Source organism: Phodopus roborovskii, unplaced genomic scaffold (assembly GCF_943737965.1).
Source record: "Phodopus roborovskii unplaced genomic scaffold, PHOROB, whole genome shotgun sequence".
Lineage (NCBI taxonomy): Eukaryota > Metazoa > Chordata > Mammalia > Rodentia > Cricetidae > Phodopus > Phodopus roborovskii.
Window position 1 is genome coordinate 32,092,427 of NW_026126482.1, and position 11,861 is coordinate 32,104,287.

At 35.6% G+C, this 11,861-nt stretch overlaps 1 protein-coding gene across 1 annotated transcript; it reads right to left on the minus strand.

The window, feature by feature from the left end:
* Nucleotides 1–239: 239 nt before the first annotated feature.
* On the minus strand, nt 240–5,403 carry LOC127229104 (prolactin-4A1). The gene is made up of 5 exons (XM_051194107.1): nt 5,379–5,403; nt 4,463–4,635; nt 3,004–3,108; nt 1,712–1,891; nt 240–428 (listed from the first exon to the last, which is right to left on the minus strand). Exons 1-5 carry the CDS (start codon nt 5,401–5,403, stop codon nt 240–242), a joined length of 672 nt encoding a protein of 223 aa, XP_051050064.1.
* Nucleotides 5,404–11,861: the final 6,458 nt, after the last annotated feature.

Below are 11,861 nucleotides of genomic sequence, written 5' to 3' on the forward strand. Positions count from 1 at the left end.
TACTATTTGCCAGGCTAACTTCTGATATCTGTGACATTTCTGATAATAATTCCTCAGTGTTTTTTGTAGGCTTTGTATTAAATCAACAAAAGTGTCTTTAGTAATTTAGTTTAGACATTTTAATTTTTATTTTTAAAGAACAAACCAATCACTCAAGTACAGATTCAACATATAGATATGTAAAAGACACATCATCACTGAGAAGCATCACTGAGGCAAAATGAAAGGATGTGCTCTTCTTAGCAGTTGCTTTGAACCTTTTGGCACTTCACAAGCTTCAGATACATTTCCACATCACGTGAGTCACTTCCCAAGCAGCGAAACAACGTATAAAAGGCAAAATATCTAGTGTCTCTATTGGTTGACTGCAAAGATGCCAATTCAGACCATACAGGGGCGTTCACATTTTCTTCCAGCGCAAATTTAGCCTAATCACCAAAATAATAGTTAAGCATTAATTATAGATGAGAGGTTGTGATTCTACTTCTTCTACTTGTTAAATTCATTTTTGTGAAAAGTTAATATTGCAACACTCAGCCGGACCAATGGACTTTCATTTATTTGGAACAGAGCACTTAGAATATGTTGTCCATTTAAAACTGTAAGTGGGGCAGACATATATTTTGTGGCATGAAGTTGATGCCAATAAAGTTTGTTTTTCTAGGATGTTGTATAATTGGTTACCAATTGAAAATTTTCCCCCAAGCAAGAGAGGCAAATTCAAAAAACCAAACAAACAAACAAACAAACAAACTAAAAAAACCAAGCCCCCAATTTCATGTCTGGAAAGCTAGAATCTTGGAAGATTCTCAAGATTCCTCCCAGCTTTATAGACTTAATAAACAACTGCTAGTTGTATAGATGCTGCCCTGGTGAATTATGGAGAGAAGGTCTCTCATTCTTGTCCAGCTTCTCGCAAGTTGTGCTGAGAGCTCTACCGTTCTGGCTTCCATTACTATCACCTGTGTTGGAGGTTAGGGGTGGGAGTTTTCTGTGATGCAGCTGCTTTTGAGTCACCTATTCTCTTGCAAGTAACTCTCATCCTCTTAGAACTCTAGTAAAATCTCATCATTTTACCAAATTGGACTTCACTGTAGTTACTTTGGTCTGTCGTGGTGTCCCTTTCTGGGGTGAGTAGACCTGCTTGTCTTTTTTTCTCCCCAGGAAAGGTCTCACACAGCATTGGGGAAGAGGGATGGGCAGCTAGTAATTTGCTATCAAAGACCATGGAGGGGCTAGCACAAATTCTGTCAATTATTGAACTTTATATTTCTTTACAATTATCCCTGACTTGTTTTTATATTTTTTGGATCCAGATACCACTCTATTATTCTTTTCTTCCCTTCTACTAAATAAATAACCCATGTAGTGTATGCATACAAACCCTTAGGCACAGTGAGGATTGGAATTAGTGCCTTAAGATATAGATAGTAGTTGGTCATTGACTGTAATAACTGCTGGGATAGTTACACATTTGTCTTTTGGTCCAGAAAGGTTCAAATAATTATGAGGAACAGCTGTTTTCTTCTGAAATCCCTGAGATCTGAGGTGCTGAATAAAGTGCCTGTGAGTATCAATAGTGAAGACACTGACTTAGTTGGATACCCTATTTTCTTTGCTGCACAGGGAAGTGCTTCAATATTCATTTTTCATTACTCAGGTTACCCCATTCGTGTGTGAGAAAGACTAAGAACTCTAGGAAGCTGCTCACCTCTCGGATGATTTTCTTCATGGCCTCAAGAACTTTTTTGTTTATACTCTTAATCTCCAGGGCTTTTGTGAGATGATAAGGAGTGTATCCCAGCTTGTCACCCATTTCAGCCCACAGATGGTGAAGTGGGTTAACCCAGGCTTGCAATAGACTGCGTGCCAACTTCAGTAGGACTTCCGACTAAGCAATCACAATTGGACAATTACATTAGAATAAAGGAAATACAACAGAGTTAGATACAGGCACTTTTTGCTCAAGTAGCTAAAATAGGCTTTCGTTTGTTAATTCATATACATATTTAGAACATTCTTTTGTTCATTTTAAAAGTTTAAACTGTAGCCACTGTCTTTATTCTATAGAATTTTGACAAGGTTAAATTTAGAAATATCCGAAGAGTGTTTTATGAAGTTTCTAGCCAAGTAGTAATTCTAACAATTGTCACTTCTTTTTTGACTTCCTTTTTTCTTTTTGTGATTATAACATTATTATTGTAAGTAATAAATAATAATGTAGAATATAAAATACTAGTAACATTAAGAAAAAACAAGGAAGGTGGAACATATCTGTGGGGAAATTTTGGACATGTGATGATGCTCATTGTAAAACACTAAGTTGCTTCCTGGAAGGGAATCAGAAATGAGAGATAATAACCATTATAAGTTAGAGTCAGCATCACATATAAACTCCTTTTTACAAGAGTGTCTAGTTTGGTCTTGAGGAACATCATGTTGCATTTTATAGGACTCCTTTCTTCAAGTGACTTGGTCTTCCAGTTATGACATAGGTAAAGGTAGAAAAACGTCAGAGAGGAGTGGGCAGTCACGTAAAGAAATAAAAGTAGATCCAGGGAAGACATATAGATTGTCAAGTATAGATTGTATAGTATTCAGTAATGTTAAATTCTGCCAATTCAGGACCTATGATGAAAACAACTCTATCAATACGCCCTTTGTATATACATTAGTACATGTTAACCATAAGCTCAGATTTGGCTCACACTACAAAATAGTAAGTACAATATCAGAGGCAAGGCAGTAGTAAAATGGCCTTTGTGAATGGATAGTGCATAGACCTGCTATAATATTACTTAGCAATGATTTTATATAATTTATTTCAATGGGGTTGTTTTTTAACTTCTCATTCCTTATCTAATTTTTAATTTATCTCTGCAAGTGTGATTGCCAAATACTATTTCTTAAATACTATAATGCAATATGAGTAATAAAAGTGCATGGGGAAAGCCAATGCACTGCTTCAGTTGTTTTGGTAACAAACCAAGGCTAAGAACTCACTCCAGTATTTTGGGCTTGCTCCTTGTTTTCTGGTCTAGAGAGTGAAGAAGTGTGGCATCTGATGATCCTGTTGTGAAACCCCCGGCCTTTGGCATAAAATCCATTCTGAAACGAGGAAACTCTCAATTAGTTATCATTTCTAAGTTGAAATGAATCAACAACTTGAGAATTAATGTATTTGGTAGCTATGCAATTTTAAGATTAAATAACCCTTAAAATTTAAAAAATAAGGAATTAGGCAAGTAACTTTTTATCGACTTATTTCCATTTTAATTTTTATACATCTGGTTTTCTAATCTCTCAATCTCTTTCCCTCTTTGCTATTCTCATCTTTTTCTAAAAGTTACTATGTGGCAAGCAGACACTAAACACTGCAAAAATGAGTGTTGTAATATGCTAATGTTTGTAATTACTGCCACAATTATATATTTTTATTCATTAGCTTCTTTTGTTACTTTTTGACCCAAACTGATGTTCCTTAAATGGTCATCACACCAGTAGAACTTCTCTTTCATGTTCCCCTGTATCTGCACAGCTGTCCTATACCAAGATGGTCATACAGTACAGTTGTGTTGTAGCAAAATGAGTTCTAAACTGCCTAGTACAATAAATGATAAGCCAGTTAAAATAGAAAAATATTAAGCATATAAACATCATCATTGAATAATATGCCATTATTTAATCAATACATTTACTATGGAACATTTATTTGACATATTATTATCTAAAAGTACTACTGAGAAAAAAATTTGTGATAGCTTCAAAAGATTGCTGGGAAAATATAAATGTGAAGTGATAAAAAAACTAGTGAGCATAATGTATGATAGGAATATATATTTTAAGCCTTAAGCCACATTCTTACATGCTATTTGGTGTACTTTAACTATTCTAAAATAGCTGACAGACTGCCTTTAAATTACCCTACCATGAGAAGCTTTGCTTTTAGCTCTAAACTAGATCTACCAACTTAAGCTCATGTCTTGGAATTAATTATGATGGTTCCTAGCATTTGGGGATTTCTGAAGTTACTTGATTATTTTTCTTCTTCCTCATCTATTTTCAATCTCTTTAATTTTATTCAATACCCTGAAATTCATTGTGAAGCAGTTCTCCTTTATTGCATATTCAGAGTGTCCTAAATGAAGGGCATCAAAGGACGTATGTCTTCTATACAAAGGGATAGAAAACCAAAGTATTTCCTCTGCCTTATACTCCTGAGCTTTGTGTTACAAGAGTAAGTTAAAGTTAAAATATTGAGAAAAAAAGATTATTGTATTCCTAGCAAACACTTGGCATTTCACCAAACTGTGCTGTTCTCTCACTCCAAGTTTCAGTAGCTTAAGGTTTTCCCTGTGGAGGTACATTATGTTGAAATTGGTCCATGATATTTTTCTTCTTTCAGCTTCACTGGCACGAAAAACACACTATAAATACTTCAGGGTTCAGCGAGGATACTTACAAAGTGAGTGGACAGTTTTGAAATTCGCCCATTCATATCCTGGGTTAACTTGATTGCCTGATCCAACATGTCCCAAAACGGTGAGTTGTAGGAGACATTCAACATTTTAACATTCATAGCGGAGGTTACATTCTCCCCCTGGACCATGGATACCAGCAGCACGAGCAGTGTCCCTGTTAAAGAAGAACACCACTGTGAGGTCGCTCCCTATGAGGCTATCAGGAGTCACACTGTCTTGGAAGCATAAGATGTTCCCTGTGCCTTCCTTGACATAAGTTGATACTTTTTGTATGTATGGTATACATTCAACTAAGTATACCTGTTAAGGTTTGTAGTTTGAAAAGAAAATGGGTAACTTTCTGCATCTTTCTATTACTCCTAAGAATGCTTCTGTATTTTTCCAAACATTTCTATCTTAACTTGAATCTGACCCAGGGTGAGCTAGTTCTTCTCTTCAGGTAGGCAAATGTTTTGCAGATTTCTGGTGATTTCAGTGTAAAATTCTCACCAGTTTGTCCTTTTTAATTCAGTGTCAGTTAGGAACATTTTGGACACTGATGGGACAGGGACAGCACAGTTCTTTGGTCTTATTCATTTTCCTGACTGATCTAAATCAAAACATGGTTCCTGGATTTCTGACATGAAGGATGAAGGCAGTTGCCATTAAAACAATGTCATAGCATGGAGTTTCTAACTCACCCCAGTCATGTTATAGCTTTGTACTTTTGTAAAAGCTTCAGATCATTTCCTCTGAATCTTATATTTACAACAACCATCTGGGTATCCTGAGTCTTCCTAACTATTGTCACATTATAATGATGAAAAACATGGTGTACATCCAGTATGTCCAAGGATCCAGTATGTTCAGAGAGAATAAATGCATTATGAACTTTGCACTTCATTTGTCACATCTTACATTTCTGTGAACTCTCACTGTGCATCTTTGTAGCAAGAGCCATATATATAGTCCTGAGGTTCAGTGCTACCTGAAGTTGTTGGTCTTACCTGTAATCTATATTGCTGAAGATTGCCTAGCAGCATGACTGTGTCTACTTCCCCCTGCTCGGTGTAGTATATATGTTTTCAATTTGTGACAATACCTGATTATTTCATCATCAGTTTGCCTGTAATTACATTGACTGAGATATAGTTGTAACATATTAATAATTTGCACTCTCAAAAGGATGAACAGGAGCCAGGTGTTGGTGGTGCATGCCTTTAATCCCAGCACTTGGGAGGCAGAGGCTAACGGATCTCTGTGAGTTCGAGGCCAGCCTGGTCTACAGAACAAGTTCCAGGACAGAAAGACAGGCTCCAAAGCAATACAGGGAAACCCTGTCTCGAAAAGCCAAAAAAAAAAATAGGATGAACATGTATACATGTATGAATGTATGAAATTTAAGATAAAAAACATGAATTCAAGATCCTAATGTGCATATAACCTTTGATAACTGTAGTTGGAAATGTCTAATATAAAAATGGGGAATTGATAAAGATTTATACATAGTAAAATCCCTAAGCAGAATAGTAAAACAAACTAAAAAATTGTGAGAATAAAGTTAATCTTCCAACTTTTAGTGAAAACCAAGACATTATCAAATAATTTATATCATGTTAAATTTTTAAATTAATTATAATTTTCCCAATTTATTTTATGTGCAACATATATCTCTGTATAAAGCATGGCCATTCATATTCTTTATGTTTATTTTCTGTAGTACTTTCACAGCCTAAGATAAGTTTTTGTAAAATCTATCTTTAATTCTTGAAAATGTCATCAAGGCTCTAGAGACAAATAATCCTAATTTGTTTTTCTTTTGAAATGGTACATTGGAAGAATGAAACTGTCAAAGCTGTGTTATATTCACACATGATAGGCTTGTCTACGTTAGTCTCCTGCACTGAAACTTACTTTAGATTCATTCATATCTAAAAGCATATGGCAGTGGCCCCAGAAAGACTATCATCCATAGACCCTTCTGTTCTCATTTTAGAAAATGCCTCCATTTCTTTAATTTTGAAGTTTTGATCCTACCTTGATTTGTACTTTATGGAAGTTTACAGACACAGTCTTGGTTTCTAGATACTAGGTATCAGAACCAATGATATTTTTCTAACTCGTCAAATAAGGCACCAAGTGACATTACAAGTATAGGTCATTTAAACTCAGCTTGGTAAAATAATGCATTTCTTAGTCTTATCTCAAGAAGCATGAATAAAAGCAATACTTACATTGCTGAGTCAAAGACAGATGCATCTCTGAAAAGTCTCACTGCAGCTGGGATACCCAAGGAGGAGGCTTCACTTCACTTAACTTTCTACCTCCTATATACTCTATCAAAGCACCTCCAGGCCATACACTACTAGGGAATTGGAGGAAGGGTATACAGAATCCCAAATGAGATTCACGTGACTATACTCCCTCAGGGACATGTAATGGCCTTCTGAATATGGCCATAGACCTAGTTCATTCCTTTGCTTATTTCTTAGCTATGACAGAAGGAGAAATTATATTAAAGGTCGACACAAGAAGAATTATTGGCCCCAATTCTTGGCGTTTTTCATTAGATTCTTATAGTTCTGTCACCTCTGTATTTTTTTCAGAGCCTCAGTGGTATGATATATGTATTTCTCTAGTTTCCTGCCACTACAACACCAGACAAGAGTCACTTATTTTCAACAGCTTAACCTTTAAAAGGCTTTGCCAATATCAATGAATACTATAAAGGGATTACCTCTATATCCTAGGCTGAAACTAGAAATAATATATGGTTGCAAAGACACACTTACAAGATAATTTAATGGGCACATTGTATTGTTTTAGTGAAACAACTGTTAAAGCTTCCTTATTGGAATCTAAGGCATCCCTGTCAGATTTTCAGTATTCATAGTGGCTGAAGGAAACAGTTCTTTCTGTAGAGCTAGATTTAAAAACAATCAGAATGTAGTTGATTCTTCATATAACATTTATATTACATTGAACAAATGATTACCTCTTATATGAATTATATTAACAAATGGTTCATTAGGTACTTTGACATACTTGATGCCAACAGCAAGCTGAGTGCTGTCTGGTATCTTGAAATTCAGATGTCATCGTGGGACTTCCTACTCAATTTTTCCCTCTTTCCTTCATAGTCATGTGATATCTTCAGTAATAATCTATCTTTTTAGTTTTGATGAGACCCAGCAACAATGGCAACAGTCTGTGTGGTATGATGGGCCACAGGGATCTCTCTAGTTGATACTGCATAGGAAATCAATCACTCTCAACTTGGGTTTTCAGTAAGTGTATGCCTTGTGGGAGCACTTTTTCCTACCATGTTTACTATCTTTTCTACTCCTCTATTTGTATTTTTTATATATATTTGATCCTGGATGTTATATTATATGATACAATGTTTTCACAGAGCATGAAGACAATCTCTGAAGGGGCACTATTGCTTGTTTCAAACAAATGCAAATTGATAATCATATTCTGCATCTAAGGAAATATGATACAAAACAAGTTAGTAAGCCTGAAAATATCTTGAAATTTGTTGCACTTGTTTCCTCCGAAGAGCATCCTGGTTACAACCATGTAGGTGAGGGAAACTGTTATTTAGCTTTCATAATGCACTCTCATTCCTCATTAGTTCATTTTATCCTCATCCTATGGCATTTCCATAGGGCCATGGATCCAGGTAGTTAATGCTGCAACTCCCACTGCTTGTCCTAGCCATTGGTTAACAGGATTTTTCACACTTGTCTAGTCCAGGAAGGCCCTCTGGCCACTGCTTCCCTACTGGCCATATGTATCTGGGGCATAGGGCCAAATGAACAATGCCGTTCACACCAGATCTCATGTCCCCCAAATATATAAACTACACTTATAGTCCACTCCTTTAAGCAATATTCTCTGCCTCTGTAATGCATCACGTGTTTCTATCACACACATATCACAGCATTTTCTTTATATGGAGATAATATACACTGGATACCATCTACTTCTAGGGTAAGTTTCAAACCCATTCCCCTTTAGAGTTCTGTATCCTCCTCCATGCACCATGACTAACTATCCACAATATATTTCAGAAGTATGAATTAATGTTATTTGGTTCCAGCATTCACCCAAAAGAGCAGTTTGCATGTTAGTCAGAAATCAACAAGTCTGTCATTGGACATTGTATCCTTTAGTCACATAACATGGTCTGTTCATTCAGACAACATTTCCTGTCCTGTTAGACCTTCCTACCATCACTTCTTCCATTATAATCTCATGTCTCCAGGTGTCCCATACCCTTTCTTTATTGTTTTTTTTATTATTATTATTTTATTTAATTTTACATAACAAAGTCCAATTAAATGAAAACAAACATTTATACACACTATTTGGGAATTTGGGCATTGTTCTTTCAAACTACTTCCTGCTGGTAAAGGGCGCTGTCATGGGGGATTCGAAGAAGATTCAGATATCCTGGCTGTAGTATGTAGGGCTGTTTTGCCCTTTCTTTATTGTTCAATAATCTACATTGATCTTATTTTAGAATACCCTAGTAATATTTGAATGAGCTTATGAACCACTTCTCTCATTTTATTTATGTCTTTCCTTTTAATGAAATATATTTTTTTCTTATATAATATGTTCTGATTAGTTTCCTCTCCCTCTACTGCTCTCTGTTCCTCCTCACCTCTGCTCAGATCCAGGTCCACCCCCCTTCTGTCTCTCATTAGAAAAAAAACAGGCTTCTAATAGGTCATAATATAATATGATCAAAGAAAACTAACACATCAGAATTAGATGAAACAAACAGAAAGAAAAAGAGCCCAAAAGAAGGCACTACAAGCAGATATAGATGCAGAGACTCACTTGTTTGCACAATCATGAGTCACCTAAAAAACACTAAATTGGAAGTCATCATATATACACAAAAGAACAGTAGGGTAAAAAGAGGGAAGAAAAAAAATGTAACTAAAATAAAATAATACGATTAAGTTTTAAAAAGGAAAGCCCGCTCAAGACATCATGACACAAGGAACCTCTGGGTAAAACCAAATACTACAGTTCTAACAACAAAGAAAAGTAGCACTAAAATGGCTCCTAATGACATTCTGCTATACTCACAGATGAGTACCTTGTTCAGCCATCATCAGAGAAGCTGTGAAACACAGATGACAGGACCACTGAGAAAAGCCATGGGCATGGAGCAGATCTGGCCTAAGAGAGAGGCTATGTGTGTTGCCAGCAGCAGAGACAGGCATGGAGAGCTTCTCAAACTCTTATAGCCACAATGATTTTATCAATAGTATCAGATACTAAACCTGGAATTGGAAAATTACCCAAATTCATTCCCTAATTTGATCAGTTCGTGCCACGCCCCTATACTTTCTAACTGTGAATGCAATGTGACCAGGTATTACACTTTGCTTGCTGTGATGAATATATCCATCCATACATACTGCCAAAATACTTCTTCTCTTAGCCATTCTGATTTAGATGAGATTAAATCTCAAACTTGTTTTAATTTACATTTCTTGCTAAGAATCATGAACACTTTTGGAAGCATTTCTTACATATTTTATTTCTTCTATTGAGACTTCTGTATAGATTCCTAGCACATTTTTCTTTTTAATTTTTTTAACTGGGTCACTTGTTTCCTTGACTCTGCTTTTTGAGTTCTGTGTATATTCTGGATGTTAATTCTCTGTAAGAAGTATTATTGGCTAAGATTACTTCCTATCCCATGGGTTTCTTCTTCACATAGTTGGTTGTTTCTTAGTGGAACAGAAACTTTTTAGTTCTATGAATTCCCAGTTGTCAATGTGGGTTTTAATTCCTTAATTCCAATAGGATGGGCAAACGACACCCTGCTCAGAAAATCCTTGCCTGCACCCATGTATTGAAGGGTACTGCCTGTTTTCTTCTGGAAATTTCACTGTTTCAGGCTTCAAATTGAGACCATTGATTCATTTGTAGTTAATATTTTAGCAGGTATTAAAGGTCCAATTTTATTCTTTTGCATGTAGACATACAGTTTTCCCAGCACCATTTGTTGAATATGCTAACTTTTCTCCAGGTTTTGTTTTGGCTTCTGCCAAATATCAGATGGCTGACATTATGAATATTCATGTTTAGGTCTTCTGTTTTCTTTTATTGGTATATGTATCTGTTTTTATACCATATCATATTTTTTATATTACTATGGTTTGTAATATATCTTGAAATCTTGAAAGGTAATTCCTCCAGCCTTGTTATTATTGCTCAGAATTTCCTTGGCTATCCTGGATCATTCATTTTTCCATGTGAACTCTTGGATGATTTGGTCTATTTCTATGAAGACTATAGGTATTTCCCTTTTCAATAAGATTGCATTGAATTTGTAGATTACTTTTGATAGAATGGTAATTTTCACGTCAATTCTGTGAGGTATAAACATGGGATGCCCTTACATTTTCTATTGTCCTCATTTGCACTCTTCAGACATTTGACTTTTTTATTGTAGAGGTCATTTAGCACCTTGGCTAAGGTTATTCCTAGATATATTGCTGTTTTTGATGATATTGTAAATGAAAATTTGTAAGAGAAACTCACTTTTGATAGAAATGCAAATTGATACTCTGAAATTCACTACAGTGAATCACTGAAAAACTAAAAGAACTCTACAACAGGATTCATCTCCACTACTCTTTGACATGTGCTCAAAGGACTCAACATCCTGCCTCACAGTTACTTATTCAGGCAGCCCTGTTTGCAGTAGCTAGATAATGAAAACAACCTATCCAGTCTCCATCAGATGACTGGATAATGAAAATGTAATACAAATACACAAAAGAATATTTTTATCTCTAAAGAAAAAAGAAATTTTCTCCCAATTGGATCAATGTAGAAAAGATTATATTGAGTGAGTTAAACCAAGTCCCCCAAGAGATCTGATGTTCCTAGCTCTAAATTCTCACACATGAATTTACAAAGATGGAGTAATCACAGAAACCAGGGAATTATTAGGGGATCATAGGCATGAGCATGGAGGAAGGTGACTTTACAGGGAAATAGCAGGTTATGTGAATGAAGTGGAAAATGAAAAAAACAGGGAAGGGGCTCTAAATGGGAAGAAGGGAGGGAGGTCAATACAGACAGAGAAGGGGGACAATAACACCAAGGTTTCATGATAAAGTCTCAAGAAATAATATTATTTACTATTAACCTAAAATTACACACAACAGATATTAGTGTACATGTGTGAATATGTGTCTGTGTAGCTTAAATGAAGTTAAATAATTAGAGCTGTCCATGCTCCCCACAAGAAGTATAGACTTATAAATAGCCTCTCCTCAAGTGGTTGGTCAGGGTAGTCAAGTGACTCTCAAAACAATAGACTATTGGTGTACCCTTGGTTGTTTCTCAGGGAGTTGAGGATTA

Bases quoted from the DNA above. Each gene is read 5' to 3' on its own strand.
- LOC127229104 (XM_051194107.1), bottom strand. From the start codon at position 5,403: ATGCACAGTGAGAGTTCACAGAAAT. The intron at 3,109-4,462 runs GTAAGTATCCTC...TCCTCGTTTCAG, and splicing joins CAAAACTGTCCACTCACTTT to AATGGATTTTATGCCAAAGG. The intron at 429-1,711 runs GTGAGCAGCTTC...TTTGGTGATTAG, and splicing joins TGAAGAAAATCATCCGAGAG to GCTAAATTTGCGCTGGAAGA.